Here is an 18,938-nt window from a genome sequence, read left to right as displayed (position 1 = left end):
AACATATAATGGGTATTAATTTAAAATTGGATGTAATGAGAACATATTATATTATTAAATATTTGTTATTTATTCTTTGTCTACGGGCCTAATAAAATTTATTAGGGGGCTGACATTTGGTGACCACTATTGTAGGCTATGAATTATACTCTAACTCATTTATTTTTACTATTAATACATAATACATTGTGTTTATTATAATATTCACATCAAATTTATGCAAAAAATTGAATAGTGTTGCTCTCACTTGATCAATATAAATTTATACTATTTACAAAGTACATAAAAGCAACATTTCATAAGCCATTTCTGAAATCACAAATATTTTATAAACATGATATATTATGTGTATTACACGCATTTATTCAAATATTCACTAATTCATGTAAAATTAACGCAAAAAATTGAATAGTATTGCACTCACATGGTCATAAACAAAACACAAAATAGTCACGTTTCATAAAATCATAAGGTGTAATTGTATCCAAACTTATTTCTTATGTATAGTGTTTAAGGAGCAGGTATTTATATGACATTTATGTAACCATATATTTAATTAAATCCATATAGTATTTGAAATCCTGTATAATTATGCATAGATATTTAATATATGATACTATAGGCTATTAATCATATTCTTAGAAATTTATTTTTATTAATGATATGTATATATATTTATATAATATATTTTATGTACTACATAAGAATCTAATTAAATTAATTATTTTTAGGATGAAAAAAATCAATTAAAAATGCTGAGCTTCAATTACTTAAAATTCACATTTTTAAGAAATAATAAGTATTTTAATACTGTTTTATTTAAAAATACACAGTAAGCCTTTCTAATTTTTATAACATTCAATAGTTATGAATGTAATTTATACTTCATATAAAAAAATTAAATATTTTACTTTATATAGCTTAACTAATAGTACTTAATATTTTATTTTATTATTTTTTTTTTTTTTTTGCCCTAAACACTGCATTTTATACTTATAAGTCTTTAGTACATAAATTATTTAACTTTTTAAATGTATTTAATATACTATAATTATTTAATTTTAATATACAAAATAATATCAATATATTAAACAATTTATTTTAAGTTGTCTTTAAAAATAAAAACAAGTAATTCAATTATATAAATAATAAAGTCGGTATTCAAAATATTATATAAATATACAATTTTATTATTTTATATAAACATGAAATAGGTAGGTAAAATAAAATATGTGAATTTTTAACAACAACAAAGAAAAAAATCCAATTTCCACAATTTTTCATTATTAATTCTTGAATTGAAGCAAGACACTACTGTATGCATTATGCACATATACACAGCACCATATTGATAAGAACCTATCAAAAATCACAAACAAATTTAATGATTAATCAATGAAATATATAAATATAATTATACTAAAATACTATTAATTGATGGGACAAGAAAGATTTTTGAAAAATTTTGAATTATCAAATGCTTAAATTACCAAAAGCAATTCAAAATAAAAATAAAAAATGTAAATATCTATGTAATATATGTTTGAATAGGTATTTACTATTTATACAATATATAATTAACATAAAAAAGAATTTTATTTTAAAATAATCAATGTTCAATTAATCATTGTTTATTTAAATAAATTATTAAATTGCAATGGGTTTCTTTAGATTCGCTGTGAACATTTTTCAGGAAAATACTTTATTCCTATTTTATAATTATTAAAACAAAATTAAAACAAAACTAATAATTGGGAGGAAAAAAGATAAAAATAAGAATGTTTGGTTTGAATTCTAAACTACAGTAAAACAATATCAAATTGCTAAGAGTTCAATGATAGACAATTTAAGTTACCATAAAATAAACAGCTGGTATGCTCTACATTTTTCACCCGATTTTATATGGAAGTATTGTTTCTTAAATTCTCAAAGAACAGATAATTTACTTTGAATTATTAAATTTCAAATTATCAAGTTTACTTTAATTTTATAATAATTATAATTTATTTTTCAAACATTAGAAGTTATTATACAAGTATGTATGCACCTTAAATTTTAAATACTTTTACCATGGTCTAGCATGATTCTAGATAATAAGTTAGACATAGGATTACAATAATATTATTAAACTGGCACTATTATTAAGAAATAATAGAAACTGAGTTTAGAAAAAAAAACTTTTCATTGAATAAAAATTAAGTGGTTTTATCTATCCAAAGATAATACATTGAAACATGAATAATGAACTTTTAAGTACTAATTATGTAACTTACCAAAATTATTGTATACCAGTCATTTTTTGATTAGATTCAAAATAGGATTGTTCAGTAATAAATGAAGGTAGTTTACTCATTTTTTGGTACGATGCATTACATTCCCTTATATTTTCTAACACAAATTGAAGATTCCAATGTTTCATTAAAAGTGCTTGTTGAATGGTAAATGATGAATATCTTATACAGCGTATAGCAGTGCACGTCGCTGAACATCTCAACTTAAGTCCTATTTCATGTACTAATGATAATAAATAACTCTCATATTCATTAATAACATTAACTTCTGAAATTTGAAAAATAAAATAAATATAAGGTGTACAAGCTATATAATTTTATAATACTTAAATTAAATGCCAAGTTTTATATAACCAAATAAATAGCATTTAAAATTTATTTTTAAAAAGATGTTAGCACACTATTAGTTTTCATTATTTTCTCCATGAATTTAAAAAAAAATCCATTTTTTTTTTTATATATTTTTGAGGATAGGTATGACTTATTAATGTTTTTAAATATTGTCTTAGAAACAATTTATTATTCATTTAAATTTAGAACATTTTATTGCGTTTATGAAAAACTCTCAAAAATATTATCTTAAATTAATTTTCAAGTTGGGAGTTTTACTCCAAGATTACTCAAAAATTATAAAAACAATTTAAAAAAACAAATATTTTTATTGTATGCAAGTCTGAGTGAAAAAACAAATACTGTGCTGACATTCTCTTACGAATCTATAGTAACATTATACAAAACTTTATACTGTGAGAATTTTTTTTACAAATCTTCACTATCTTAAAATAGCAAAAAAACAAATTTTAAATATGTAAATTAGTTTTTTATTATTCTAAAAGGATTTTTCTAAAAGAGATATAAACACAGTATTTTATTAATTTTCACAAAAAGACATCATAGTACTCTAGTTCTTATTCAATTTTAATACTTACCAATGATGAAATTTGGTAAATCTAGACTTATGCATTTAATTCCATAGATTAAAGGAATTTTAGAAGATGCTGGTCGGATTAATCCTTTAGTAGCCAAATCATATGCTGTTTGAGTTTGAGTATCTACATTAGCCAACCTAAAATTTAATGTCAGTAAGTACATTAAGATAATTAAATAATTTTGAAAACAAATGATTACATAATATAAAATGTAGTTACTCAAACATCTTTTTTTGATTTGATGCCTGTATTGTAGACATAAGTTTATCAACATTTTCACGTTTCACAAAATCAAAACGTCCCTTTTCAATAACTTGACCATCAATGTGCATATTCTTAGTCATAATTCCTAATTGCCCATGCAAATGATAAGTTCGCAATGGATAGTTGTTTTGAAGATTTCTTACCATTTTGGTACCTTTATTCAGTCCCACAACTTAAAAAACAATATTTAAATTGAATAACAGACAATATAAGAAGGTGAAAATATTAAAATTAGCCATACCACAAACGCCTGACACACGCTTTCCCAAATGAGTAGTCCAAATACATTTAATATCTTGGGTTTGATACCTGGGACCAACGACAAGTACATTGTCTGCATAACTGGGCTCTAATTTTACATTAAGTTCTTTTGTCGTATCCCCAGAAATGACAACGCGATTTTCTGGAGATCTAACACCGCATAAATTCAACTCTATAATAATATAATACATACTCAGGTCTCTTTTAAGTTACTTTGTTGTTGGTCAATTGCATTTACCTTGTGTTAACTTTAACAGCAATGAATGACGACAACCACTTAGATGAACTCCAGCTGGTTTATACAAACATACAATACCATTCAAAAGTTTAAATGCTTTTTCACTATTTGACAGATTATTCATCTTAAATGTTTAGCATTAATTATAAGAGCTCAATTTTACAATAGTAACAAAGATACTGTAAAAACAAAATAAAAATTCTTGTTATACGTCTTTCAGTTAAATTCACAGTTCACAATTTTACGATCAAAAACCATATTTAAAAACATTAGTCGCAGATTAAGAATGAAAATAATAAGATAGTAAGATGGGTTTTAAACTTTTAAATAAAATAAATGTCAAATTGTGAATTGTTATCTTTAATCAGTTCATTCTAAATTATCACAAGAGCTTCCCGGCAGCAAATTTTTGGCATCCTTATCACGCACGCAGTGCTCCTAGTGGTTTATTCCACAATTTGATTAGGTTTTTGCACAGAACAATGTTTTTGATATCCGTGATAATTGTTGATGAATTATAATAAATTCCCGGTTTTTAGTCATTCATAATTTATACTTATTACTTTGTACATTGTAGAGGACTGTCAATGACTTTACGTTTACTCAAACCCTAATAATAAATTAAAACTTTATGTTTTATTATTTTAATAAATTGTATATTGTATAAGACTAACACTTTAAATGAGTGTCGACATTAGGGTTAAATTGTTAATCATTAATAATAAGATGTTAATATAATATATAATAAATGCTTATTATTTAGTTGTGTACTATTTGTTACATTAGCCTGCAAATATCTTTTTACATTACCCTGTACTCAGGTAACACTTATAAATGATTTCTAATGCATACATAATATGCAGTAATATGGGTATAATAAAAATATTTATTTTATTTTTCAGGTAATAGGATGTGAAATAAATGTAAAAATAAACATTCATCATTGTAAACCCAATATTATATTCACAGTTCAGAATCCAAAAATCTAAGAAGAAGAATTTGTCCTTATAACAAACTAATCATATTCGAACGCACCCTAGAATGGATTTCTTTGATATTTCCATGAACATTGTAAGTTAAAGTGCTGACCAGTGATCGGGCATGGCCTGCTTTCGCCAAAATACCGGTTCTCTGATTTACACATAGCCCTTTTCCGCCAAAACAAAAAAGGTATAAATTCCGTTTCCACCAATTATTATTTGGGAACTATATATAAATGTATCTTTTGTTTCAAATCATATAATAACATTCAGAGGTTTTGGTATATAGTATACTTAATTATAGTTTTTTTACAAATAAAAACTAATAAAATGATTAATAAAAATAAAAACACTCATCTATATGTGAATAAATATAATTTTTAATAGGCAGAGGTTTTATTTGATCTTATGACATTATCTATAAACTTCACATTTTGAGTAAATTTATTAAACCTCATAATATCTGTAATACACAGAGCCAGAGGCGTATTTAGGGGGGGGGGCAATCGCTCGGGCACCAAATTGTAAGTCTTTAATAGGGGCGCTGCCCTAGAAATTTAAAAATATATTTTTATCTGATGACCTTTTCTTTATTAGGTAAACCACTGATGTGTAAAAATTGATCTATTTGATGCTATTTGGCTCGGATAAATCTATTGAGGCTAACGGTACTTAAATTTCGGCTCCAGAGTTCAGACTTATAACTTCAATATACATCATCAAGGTAAAAAGTTTTGTCATTCTACTAGCTTTTAATATGGTTAATCAATTTTTATTAATTAGTTAATAAAATATGTGTGTATTAAGTATACGTTATAACTTTTAGATTTTAATAAAGTATTTGTAGTAACATATCGTCGATATACAAATGTATAAGAGTTTAGAGTGGGAATACTTGGATCGTGCTAGGTTTATATTTACGTTTAAAATAGTATGCTAATTTGACTTAATTTTTAAATTGATTATCTTGAAGATTGTATAGATTCAATAAGATTTGTAGCCTCCATAAAAATTTCCTTAAAAAAAAAAAAAAAATTGAAAAAATTTCACAGTCAAGAGGTGAAAATTGACATAAATTCGGGTCATTCAAAGAATGAGCCTCAGATTACCCTTCTTTCTACGATTGAGAAAGACTGTCGGGACCTCTGTGGTTCGGATCAAACTACTAATATTACACTTAAACAGTTAAATGTACTTTATACTGTCGTTTACTATCAGCAGTAAAATATAACAAGTTAGTCAAAAATATCAGCTGCGCCGTACAGTTCCATCGTCTTTGGCGACGTTAAGTCCGTTGATTATCAATGCCGCTATAATAACTATCTGTCCGAAAAAGCACATAATTCCAAATGGTTTGTGCATTTTATATCCATTGATTGCTGCCGCCACATTAAGAATGACTACGCTGGCGATCATGCACATACAGTTAAAGAACAAGGTGTCGGTTTGCAATGTGACGGGTCCGCCATTCATCGATGTTGGTAATATGCACTTGATAAACCATGGCAGACCCAGACACAATAATATATCCATTGTGTTAGAGCCAAGTGCACTGCTGATGCTCATAGAGCCTTCGCCTGCAAAAGTTATTAAATATGTGATTTATAAAACACATTTCTTGTCCTCTTTATAAGGGTAGATGTTTTTATAACCGACGATACCCAATAACCATATTATACTTTAACATCGATATACCGGTCGTTACTTTACACGCACATACTGACATACTAACATACTTTTATTAATTAATTAATGTTTAATATTTATAAATAATTAAGCTAGTTTTTTTTTTGTGGCTTTCCTCTTGTATTGATTTACAACCATAGCTTTTTTCTAGGATTTTTTTGTCCTATTGTTTCATGTAGACTGTGTGATCTATTCTGAATTTTATATTTATATTCTCAAAGTTAAATTCTATTGCATTGGTAAACTTATTTCACTAGTCATCTTGAAGTAATAACCATTAACCACATAACAATACGTCGAATTAGTCGAATATTTTCAATTATTTGGTTATATTAAAATAAACTGTGTTAACTACAGCTTACATTTTAAATAAAATATTGCAGTGATAGTCAAAAGTTGATTACTGGAATAGCACCCTATCGTCAAAGATATGTAATAGCTAGTTATGAGTTTTCGGTTTCAACTTACTGAAATGTTATAGTTACAAATTGTTAATTCTTACCGTTTCGTGCGTTTATTATACCCGAAACAGCTTCGGGGATGCTGCTGCCGACTGCTAAAACTCCTATGCCCATGACAACGTCACTGACGTGAAACGTATCACCTATATAGTAGCATGAAATAATATAAAACCAAGCAATAAGTATATTATATAATATTATTATTATTATTGTAACAAACATTTCAAATTTTCAATATAAATAATAAAATAGTATTATGCGAATATATTATAAGAATTTTTTTACTTCAGTGAAAATTTATTTTTGGCTACTCCCTCTATCACAAAATATATCTATTTATATCTTATAGTTTTATAGATATATTTATATAATTACTAACCAAAATATGATAATATAAATTAAGTCTAATTATCTCTAGTGGCTTAACTACTTTTAAATTCATCTTTGAACTATTCTAATCTCCAATTGATCCTCAGAAGCCAGAACACATAAAACGAATTTATGAGAATAAACAATAATACTTATTATAATAGAAATTGTGTACATTTAAAACAGCTATAAAAAATAGGTACAACAATATTGTATCTACTAGACAAAAAAATAATTATTGTTTTGACGCTCCTGTAGAATTTATCGATGGTTAAGGTTAAGTGCACAATGTGTTTTAAGACAATTTTATTTTTAATTAATTGTATTACGTTCAAAAGAAATTGATTAATTTTTTAAACATTATTATTAAATTGTTTCGAGTATATAATATAATAATTTTAAGTTTCATAAAATTTCAAAATATGTGATTCTCGTTTTAGCCTTGGACATACGTGTGAGCTTATGACACAGCAAACAATATATATAACATAGGTATACCAAATGTATGAAACATGAACACATGCACATGCGTTATACTTTTATTCTTATTTCTTACCACATATCGTTAAAAACCATGACAAAATATATGTGACCGCGCTGATCCATAAAATGGACATGATAAACGTGACAGGGTATACTGCCCGTTTTGCCCGGCAATCTGGTATCGTAATCCACATGATAAAGTTAACTGGCCAGCAAAACGTCCACCAAACAACCGACAACAAATTACTCCAAGGCGATTTCGACTGAGGTAAATAAGCTGCATAAAACGATTTATTTTTAGACTGAAAAGTGAAAAGTACTATAGTAATAGGTGTATAAATGTATAACATAATATATATTATTGTGTCATAATACGGAAAAAAGGTTTAACAGAAACCTATTAAAAAATATCGAAAAAATTTCAAGAATTTGTCAGTTATATTTTAGACCGTTAAAAATGATAAATACTTATAATCGGAAATTACATTCAAATCCGATAACATTTTGAAATAATAATAGTTAATAGTTAAACCTATATGTTAAAATTTTATAAAAAATATAATATTTCAATCAAAAACAACTTATTAGAATTAATAAATAGGTGAGTATAACCATTAATTAGTAATGTATAGGTAAATATTATGATTAATAATTTATTTAATACATCATACCATTATTAATAGTGTAATAAGTAAAATTTTTATGATTAGGTTTTTTTAAAAAAGGCCTGAATACCCCAATATGTTATCTATAAATATATATTTGCTTAATAATATTAAAAAAATATACATAATATCATGTAATCTCATATTTTTAACCTACTTTGTTCATTCGCATTTAATTGATCGCATTCGCCAAAGATTGTCGTGGTCGAAGTAAATGTAATTTTTGATGACGCTCGTTCGCTATCTTGCAGCTGCAACTGGTGTTCGACTATTTAATAGAATATATAGTTATACTAATTATTCACACGTATTGGCGAACATTTTAGAGATTTAGAAAAATATTAACAATAGCTTTAATCACGTATTCATGTCTGATAAGTCATGCTGAACAAATTTGTTTTTATTATTTTGTCGATCCCGCCTACTATAATACGTTATTATAATAACAGTATTATATTTAACACATGAAATAATAACAAGTGCTGTATCATACATTTTTTCATTTTCTCGAGCTAAAGACACCTAAACCGATTAGGTTATTAAATTAATATAATTAAACTAAAATACACCAAGTGTTGTATCCGACTCGCCACAATTCAAACATATCCACAAAGTAAGGAACATTGATAGCCATGTATCCGTAAATTGTACCCATACTGCATTAACATATACTGAGTACCATATTAATTTTAATTATTCATTTAATTGGGGGCCAAGTTACAAATTTAATAATAATATATAAACACCATGGTGATACTATTGCTGGATAATAGATGTTCAATGTTTCGATAGATTTAGTGTAACTACGTTTTTTTTACCATAAAAATAAAATATTATCACATCAATATATCATCTATATTATTTTTTATTTCTTTATATTGAATATTTCATATCAAAAAATAAAAATAAGGTGTCAATTATTATAATTTACGATTAATAAAACAGAGAATATGCTAATAAGCGCCATCGCCGCACAACAGCGAATTGGGGGCGTAACGAGTTCGGTTTTACTCCCAAAACACATCAATAGATATTTCACATCAAAAAAATGAATGGTTTTTTTTTAGCTACAAATTTTAAATCGTATTCCAGTAATCTATAAGTATTTCACAGTAAATGCACCTAAAAATGAATTATGATACCTCTCATAAATTTAAAGGTACGTCTTTTACACTGTTTGACTCTAAATAGAGAAAACGTAACTTAATTATTAATTCATAGTATTAATAACTAACCTGTTCCATATTGACGTATTGGTGTATCACTTCTGAACAGGGTGATGTTTTGAGATTCCGTAGAAGTGTACTTGCTACAGCATAGCAGTCGTTTGATAGACTCAAAGACTGATGTAATCCCTATAAGTCGTAAGAACAATATATATAATATATGTGTGTGTATGTGTGTAATAATTTCATACTATTTTTTTGACTTATTTAAGATTTGTATAAATAATATCGTCTTGTCTATTATTAGCCTGCAACAACCGCAAGTCTTTGTTTATTTCTAAACCGTTAAAATTATAAATTTCTGTGGTAATCTATTATCGAAAACCTAAATTAACCCACAACCCAACCAATTATAATGACCGGACTTCGTCACCACACCTGATAACATATTGATAATAAGAAATATAATATTGTAATGTTAGATCTTACATTTGTTGTGTTCCCACTTTTCAATTTTCGCGACGAGCTTGTATTGTGTGAACAAAAAGACAAAATATCCAAGGAACATGGTGATCATGATCAGTGCCTCGTACCAAATGATCACGTTGTCAACGGCGATGGCAGCCAGCACAGCTATGGAAGTTAAGTACACGCCGCTGTCCCGGATCAACGGCCACTTTTCTATCGTGATTGGTCGACTGCAGACTGCCAGGCCCGCGCATGCCGACACGCCCAGCGTGTTGTACACACCGCTTCCAACCACCGTGCCAACGCCAAGGTCAGATTTGGTCACAAAAGTTCCGATCGTGGAGACGAGAAGCTCGGACGTGCAAGTTGCCGCCGCCATAAATGTCGCCCCGGCAACGTCCGGTGAAAGTCCCAGGTCTGAAAACGATAATAATATGTACAATGTGAATCTAGTGGCACATTTGACACAGGGCCAACGAAGGCAGTTATCTCGGGGCGTAATATTATTTGAAGGGTTCATATATGATATAAGGGTGCTGTAGGCGATTGTCAAGTGTTTGATGCACAAATATAGATATAATCAATATAAATGTGAAAGGTTTGCTTTAAATGATATAATCTATGTTGTATAGGGATGGAAAAAAAATATTTTTCCTGAATACGCTTTTTTTGTAGCTACATCACTGAACACGACGCTGTCTGTGCTCGAAAACGCAAGAAAGAGCAGCCGAGCAGCTGACATTAAAACAATATAACAATATAATTAAATCGTTTTCTTATTATACTTAGAAATAATGCAACGCGCAATATAATAGACTAACTACTATATAGAGTGCCTATGAACCGTTTTGTTCAGGTCACTAGGGAGTTTTATATGAATCCTGGAGCACCTTACACGCTATAACATATATATATATATATATATATATATATATATATGTATGAATGCTTTAAATTTTCAATAATTTTGCGGTACATCTAACATGAACAATGTTGTTTCTTCATATTTTTCGATATTTTATAACAAAAAATTATTTAAAATTAATGAATATTATAAGTTATAATAATATGAGATATTAATGAACGAATCATCGACAGTAGTGTAGCTAAATTACCTAATCACAACGCCGTACTGTTATAATATATCAAGAAATAATACAATTTTGAATTAGGTATTAATGGTATTAAATAAATCATAATAATAGCATCAATGTCGTTAAAGGAAAAAATCCTCATAAATAAACAAAAATTTGATTTAAACTAAAAAAATTAACTATGAAATTTTATATTTCACATGTTTTGTCAGTTAAGTTATTAATCATATCGATTTAGCTAAATATTTTCGGACTTTAAAAAAAAAAAAAAAAATTAAAACTTATGTTAATGTATAATTTCATACCTAGACATATATATAACACTGATGGTAGGAAATAATCTTGACAAACAAACGTTATGAATAGAAATCCATAAAAAGACAAAATTAAGTGAACGATAACGGCTCCGTGAAGTCTTTGTTCTTCAGTAAAGAAATCCCTAGGGAATTCATCAATTGAACGGTGAACATTTGCATACAACGTCGAACTGCTGTTCTTAAAATTTTCTATGGTAAAATTCTTTTCTGAAAATAAATTAATAGCTGATAATACATTATAATATTTATATATACATAAATATTATCATAAACACTCGCCACCGATCCTTAGGTATGCATATATATATGTTAGAATCAAAAATGTGTATTTCTATGTATTAAATAAGATATGTTTAAAATGTATTAGAAAACTTTGTCACTTAATAACGATGTAAAATTTTTAAGTTTTAGCTTTGCATATTGTGTTATAATGCGTGTTTCATAATTTATTACATTCTTTGCGTTTTTATTCAATTACTAATTCTCAAGTGTGAAGTAGAAATACATAATTAATATTTATAGATTAAATGTGTGGTTTTGTAAGAGTAGTAATACAAATATTTTACATTTAAAAAACATAATTTTCAGTACGATATCAAGAATAACAATAGATACAAAATAAATATTCATGACTGATGGTATAAAATATTAAATTGCATAATATTTTATTAATTATGGTATAATTGAATAAAAATAAACATAATCTATAAGTCTATTTTTTATAGTATTTTAAAACGTCTATTTTAAAATTAACGGAAATAAATAGTTGTTTACAAAGCATTTTGTATGTCAACGTTTTGTAGTTGAATCACCAATTTTTTCGTAAGGAATTTTATACATATAGGTGATAGACCAAACAGCAAACCAGTATCCATTGTATTTATCTTCATTTTAAACTAATTAATTTTAATCTATGTCAAAAATTCATTTACAGAAATATATTTTATTTTAACACAATAAATTGTTTGAAATTGTATTTATTGATGGGATAAATTAGACCTTATGTTGAAATTTATAACAGCATGACTTTTTGAATTCAATAATAAATTATACTATTCTAGACGTTAATACTTAAATGTAGAAGACTATTATTATTTTATTGTTTAATTGCATTATCGTTATAACATAGGTAATTATATTCATAAATATTAAGTAATAATAGATCAAAATATGATTTTTAATAATTTGAATAAGATTTCACAACATTACGAATGTTAATATGAGTACCGGATTAGTTGGATATATTTTATAATCAGTATACATACATACGATAAATTTTTAGAGTGATGATTTAGGAGACGTAATTCTATGATTATATTTATGCCATAGAATACACATTTAGCTATAAAATTGTATTAATATTAGTAGCGTATTTATGTTTATCATTTTAGATTATCATAATACCTACGTATTTTAAAACTATCTCAAGTAAATAATATTGAACAAATTGTTAAGGATTTTTTTCGGCAAAATTAGTTTTTTACGTAATAAATGTGAATTGATAGTTTTTCATTTAAGTGTAGTTAAGACTATAAACATTAAACGAATAAGACTATGAGAAAAAAATCATACACATTTATCGGACGCAAATGGTAATATTAAACAAATAACTTAATTTCAACGTTAACTGCCAATATATTTTATCAACTATCAATTATTTTATTTTTTTATTTTTGTATGATTATTGATTCATTCTATAGATAGTACTTATGCATTATAAATTATGAAAATATTATTGTCACTTTATAAGGCAGAACTAAGATTTGTATTTTTTATTACCAAGAGAAAATAAAAAAAAAAATATACGGTCAATTATAGATCAGCGTCAGATTTAAAATGATGACGTTATGGAAATATCGCCAAAATATTAAAATATTTGTTTTATAGTGATCATTAAGTACAAAAATGAAAGACTTTTTACTGGAGTAAAATATTGGTAAGTTTATTTACCTATTTAGAAAATATTGTTTACTATGAAACAAATTTCTTCTGTATGATAATCGAAAAAATCTGACCGATGGTAGCGAAAAATACACATCGGGAATGGCGAATGGTTATATTGAGTAGATTTGTCTTTAACTAACCTGGATTGAGATGGTTAATGTCAGGACGGATTGTAGATGAGGTATTGGAATGAACCACTGTAGTTGGTATAATAAAAGTGTGAGTAGCAACTGCAGCGAGCAGAACAATCGCAGTGGCCGATGACTTGAGTCTGCAAAACATCTTCACAATCGTTAAGTAGATACGATTACGTTAACCTCTACAGACGATAACATTCAATTGCGTTCTGCTACAGTGACAATAATACAAATTGTATTATCAATATATTATATACACAATGTGTGTATTCAGAATACTTTTCACAAGTGGTATAGATACCGTATTTTCTGGAATGAGAGGAGAGGGAATGCGTCTTATATTGAAAATATAATCAATAATAATTTTAAAGAACATGATATTGTGTAACGCGATTTGTGTGTATTTATACAAAGTATAGTATTATATAGGTGTCTAAACTGTGTATAAATATATATTTTTTTCTTGTAATAATTAATCTGGAAACAAATATATATAGTTATATGTTTTTACTATTTTCAATTACTAATTAATTGTATGATCGTTTTTTATTAATATTTTAATATACTTATAATAATACATACGTATTTATTATTTAAAAATAATTATCAATCTCTTCATTAATTATTATAATATATACTAAAATAGATCTTATTTTAAGAAGGCGCTGTAGAGTATTATCAAGTATCAGAAATTAAATAGTAAATTATATGTTGTTATTTTCACTTGGTATAGATATAACCTATTTAGTTAAAAAATCATTTTTTTAGGTATATATAATAAAAGAATTATATAAAATATAATAATATTAAATGGTATGTTCAAGATCAAGTCATTGTACTCTATAGGTAGAAGAATACCCTATTTTTAAATTTTAAGCGAACAACAAAAAACACTATTGTAAAGTTATCCGTTGCACTCCATTTTCTATTAAAATTTATAGAATATCAATTATTAATATAACGTTTACTTTTACGGTAGTTTTATATAAAATAATTTAAGTTTTATAAATGTATAATAAATTAACTTTTATTAAGTACCTCGTTTAAGAACTATTTTACCTTTTAAACGAAATTTTATGGAAAAAATCAAAAACTAAACTTTATTATCCGTATTAAATCAATTCAAATAAAAAGTTTTACTATGGGCTTTGTTTATAATATTTACACTCTAACACTGTGTCAAAATCTTATGATAGTTCGGTTATGCAACACATCTTACACAAATATACTATCATACAAACCTTCAACACCAAAAAAAAAAACTTTCTAAGCTAGCATTACAGTTAACTTTTAATGAAACTTGACATCGTTCATATGCAGATATCATCGTAGTAAAATTATGAACTATTTAACAAGTTAGAGTAGGAAAATTTTTATTCAAACACTATTTTGATACTGTCATAGAATCAAAAAGATAAAAATTAATAATTGAAACAAATAATTTTTATAAAATTAAAAGATAAAAATTACATATAATAAGTATCCTAGAGTTTAAAAATATTAGACTTTTCATTTTCATGATTTTAATAAAGTATTATTTCTGTAATTTATTTTTTATATATTAAATAATAAATTTAAGTTTTGAAATATATTTCAGATAATTTTTAACCAAATTATTTCAGTTTTAATTTCTTTTAATGTGTATATATTTTTTTAGAATACTTCTATTTTATACATTTTTTTTTTTTTTTAGTACAAAAATTTAAAGCTCGATTTTTTTTTTTAAATAGGAACATTTTTACTATTATGTTTATTATTTTTAAATTCATACAAACGTCACGACTCTTAGAGTTAGATAGCCTTATTCTTACAGAAACTCTTCCAATGGACCTCCTAATGCTGGAATGGAAAAGAGTTTGAAGTATGCTTGATAACCCTGATAGGATTGATTCCAAGGTTGAAGTATGGATATCAGAACGTGACATTCTTCTTGCTGTTTGGTCCAACAGGTGGAGTCACAGTCTGAACGCGCAGGATTTTTCCGGACTTGGGTAGATGGGTCAAAAGACGTCCTAAAAACCTAACTCAGGCCCTTAATACAGGACATGGATGCTTCAGACAGTAACTGCCTCCGACGCGGCGTGCCTGTATTATCAACATCCATTGGATACTATGGAATACACAATATTCGATTTTACTCACTGGGATCCAGTCAGAATGGTAGTTAAGACATTTATCGGAAACAAAATCGTCACTCCGAAGGATAGTCTAGCCAGCCTAACCTGGCTTAAGAGTTTAAGAGGTTAGAAAATTATATATTGTATATATCTTAATACCTGTAAATTGGTTATTACCAGGACTAGGATTTGTATGCAATAAAAAATTGTAAAATATGTATTTTATTTACCAAAATAATATGCAAAAATATGCATTTAAATTTTTATAAGATTTTTTTTTTAAGAAACTTGGTCTGAACCATTTGTTTAAACAATTACAATAAACATATAAATATATAATAAATTATTATGTTAAAATTATTCTATAATAAACGGTGATGCGTGGACAGCTGAATGGTCTATACTACGTAGGATTGTGGGTAATACACTAATAGGTACCCGACAAATTATATTTTATCTCGAATTTCATATTGAAGTTCATACTTTTATAATTATGTTTATCTTTCTCCGTCAATCTATTCGATCTTTTATCGTATACCTATTGTACCTACCATAGGATTATATTTATAAAAATAAAATCTATGTTTGACAAAAAACCAAGTTTTATACTTTAATCAGCAGGGCTAAAATTAAATACGAAATATACTATAAAACATGCATTTTTCACATTATTACAATCGAAATATGCAGTAATATTCATTTTATTCAATATAATATGCAATAATATGCAGTTCATCCAAAATATGTAAAAACATGCAAAATAAAAACACCATCATTTATCATTAGGTGATTCATAGACATTACTAACAAAATCAATAACCAGAAGTCACAGAAGTCGCAAAAAAAATATGCTGTTGCATATAAATCCTAGCCCTGGTTATTACCTATTATTTTTTATGTATTATATATTGAATGATATACTACGATAAACGATGATAGCGAAGGGTATATTATTCACAGATTCACTTTCGCTTTCAGCTATCTTAAAAAAAAAAAAAAATTCATAAAAATGTTATGATTGCTTGACTGTATCAATACAATCTAAACAATACCTATATAACAAAATCTAATTATTTAAATAAAATGTAAGAATATAAGCGTAAAAATTAACTAGAACAGTAGTCAAAAGTTTATTATTTTTAAGAATAAATAAAATTTTAGTTATTTTTAAAAAAAATAATAAACAATTATTATATAACACACTTAAATATTCAAAATTTGCGACACTACTCTTGTAACTACATCGTTTGTCAGTTTTACAAGATGTATAAATATTGAATTTCACAAATCACTTAACATGCTTTAAAAAAAAAAACAGTTCAATATACATCATCAGCATTTTGTAGGTAAATTACAAATAAATTGAGAAATAATAAAATGTAAATATTTATATTTGATATATCAATATTATTATATTATGTGTAATGTGTATTTATAAATATGATGCATTAGTTAAGTATAGAACTCTACAAACGATTTTATAATAATATTTTTGCCTATATAAATTTGAATTTAAATTATTTAATTTTTATTTTGCGTGCTAATTTTATAATATTTAAATTTAATAAAATAATTGAATAATAAACATTTAATTAAATATTTAGTTTTGAATAGCAGTACATGAATAGTTAATATATAGCTAATAATAATAAAATTAGATATTATATCTAACCTAACTTAGACCAAATTTGAAAACCTTACGTAATTATATTTTCTACTAACACAATATACCTATATTTATAATTTCTTTAGATAACCTTTAGATCTGTTTCCATGATCATGTTCACCGACTATCGCGTTAAGAAATTATGAAGAAATATATTACGAGACTAATTAATAATATTATTAAAACATACATAACATGTATTCAATTAATAACAGTCAAGAAGTGTGGTGTTATCATAATTTTTGGTATATGCATTATAAATATTTCTACACATTTCGAATAATGACTTACAGGATAAATAAGAAAATAATTTGTGACGTAGATAATCGTTATATAAATTATTCAAAGTTAAATAAATAATTACTACGTGTGACACATTGACACTTATTATGAGTAATAATTAATAAGTAACTGTGAACTTAAGTAACACTGTCATTACGATAGTTAATCATAGTTAAGTGTTAGTTTTAATATTACAACAAAGTTATTTGGAAAAACCCAATACATACACAGCGATTAATTAATTTAAAATTAAAAAGTAGTTGTAAGTTTTTCGATAGACTTCGATAATTGTTGGATAAACGTTTTATCGATTTGAAAATCGTGAGTTATAAATATACAAAAATATTTAATGTTCAATTGTTTAATAATAAGGATCGTTAAATGAAATGGTACAAATGTTTTACACAAATTCTTGAAAAGTAAAAACTATCTCACATTCAGTATATTAACTAATAACTAGATTATGCGCACTACTTTACACCTCATAAACATATTGAATATTTATGAATAATATAAAAACATATAACTTTAATTTAAATCAAATATAATTGTTTTATTAGTATTACTGTTAAATTCAATTTTATTGATATTAATTGTTATAATTATTATAATTACCAACTCAATTACGAGGAACATTTGATACATGTTATCTACTATGCAGCTGAGCGATTTACCCGATTTTTAAGCAAACAGTTGACTGATTCATTTTTGATATAATATGTTGACTAAAATCAATTTTTGTTTTTTAAATAAAAAAAAAATACATTCATGAAGTTTAAAGTGCTTGTTTCAATAATTTTTAGGACACCATAAGTCCAACACTAGTCATATAAATAGACCGCCTTACACACAAAAGCTACAAATTATATAAAATGTAATAATTTGCAATGTCATACAAGTATTCAAGAAAATAATTATGAGGGTTTGCCTATCTATCCTCTAATCAGTTGAATGGAGATCACAACACTTTAGACTTTTTAAAAAGGTTGAACGACCTTACTAATGGTATTATTAACATTCATACGAACGTTTGGAACAATGCATAATATCAGCGTGGTGATGTAACGATACATTAAAAAAAAACTATATAGTGCGTGGGAGGTTAAATGAATGCAGAATT

At 26.0% G+C, this 18,938-nt stretch overlaps 2 protein-coding genes across 3 annotated transcripts; both read right to left on the bottom strand.

The window, feature by feature from the left end:
- Positions 1–1,218: 1,218 nt before the first annotated feature.
- LOC112597810 (mitochondrial mRNA pseudouridine synthase Trub2) lies at positions 1,219–4,298 on the bottom strand. Its single transcript, XM_025344031.1, has 6 exons — positions 3,984–4,298; positions 3,726–3,917; positions 3,440–3,656; positions 3,221–3,357; positions 2,274–2,559; positions 1,219–1,359 (listed from the first exon to the last, which is right to left on the bottom strand). Exons 1-5 carry the CDS (start codon positions 4,105–4,107, stop codon positions 2,279–2,281), a joined length of 951 nt encoding a protein of 316 aa, XP_025199816.1. The 5' UTR covers positions 4,108–4,298; the 3' UTR covers positions 1,219–1,359; positions 2,274–2,278.
- A 1,857-nt stretch (positions 4,299–6,155) lies between these two features.
- Positions 6,156–13,954, bottom strand: LOC112597809 (sodium/potassium/calcium exchanger 1-like). Of its 2 annotated transcripts, XM_025344029.1 has the most exons (8): positions 13,757–13,954; positions 11,661–11,879; positions 10,283–10,678; positions 9,863–9,982; positions 8,785–8,895; positions 8,036–8,239; positions 7,152–7,253; positions 6,156–6,540 (listed from the first exon to the last, which is right to left on the bottom strand). In XM_025344029.1, the coding sequence occupies exons 1-8, from the start codon at positions 13,896–13,898 to the stop codon at positions 6,212–6,214; spliced, it is 1,623 nt and encodes a 540-aa protein (XP_025199814.1). In that variant the 5' UTR covers positions 13,899–13,954; the 3' UTR covers positions 6,156–6,211. The 2 variants fall into 2 exon arrangements, with proteins under 2 accessions (XP_025199814.1, XP_025199815.1); XM_025344030.1 differs by lacking the exon at positions 8,785–8,895.
- Between the last annotated feature and the right edge of the window lie 4,984 nt (positions 13,955–18,938).

Source organism: Melanaphis sacchari, unplaced genomic scaffold, assembly GCF_002803265.2.
Source record: "Melanaphis sacchari strain LSU unplaced genomic scaffold, SCAv2.0 Contig43_pilon_pilon, whole genome shotgun sequence".
NCBI lineage: Eukaryota > Metazoa > Arthropoda > Insecta > Hemiptera > Aphididae > Melanaphis > Melanaphis sacchari.
This window is presented reverse-complemented; position numbering and strand designations above follow the sequence as displayed.

Bases quoted from the DNA above. Each gene is read 5' to 3' on its own strand.
- LOC112597810 (XM_025344031.1), bottom strand. From the start codon at position 4,107: ATGAATAATCTGTCAAATAGTGAAAAAGCATTTAAACTTTTGAATGGT. The intron at 3,657-3,725 runs GTATGGCTAATT...TTGTTTTTTAAG, and splicing joins GCGTGTGTCAGGCGTTTGTG to TTGTGGGACTGAATAAAGGT. The intron at 3,358-3,439 runs GTAACTACATTT...ATTAAATTTTAG, and splicing joins AATCAAAAAAAGATGTTTGA to GTTGGCTAATGTAGATACTC.
- LOC112597809 (XM_025344029.1), bottom strand. From the start codon at position 13,898: ATGTTTTGCAGACTCAAGTCATCGGCCACTGCGATTGTTCTGCTCGCT. The intron at 10,679-11,660 runs GTATGAAATTAT...TATCGTTTTCAG, and splicing joins AGTGTTATATATATGTCTAG to ACCTGGGACTTTCACCGGAC. The intron at 6,541-7,151 runs GTAAGAATTAAC...TAACTTTTGCAG, and splicing joins TATAATAAACGCACGAAACG to GCGAAGGCTCTATGAGCATC.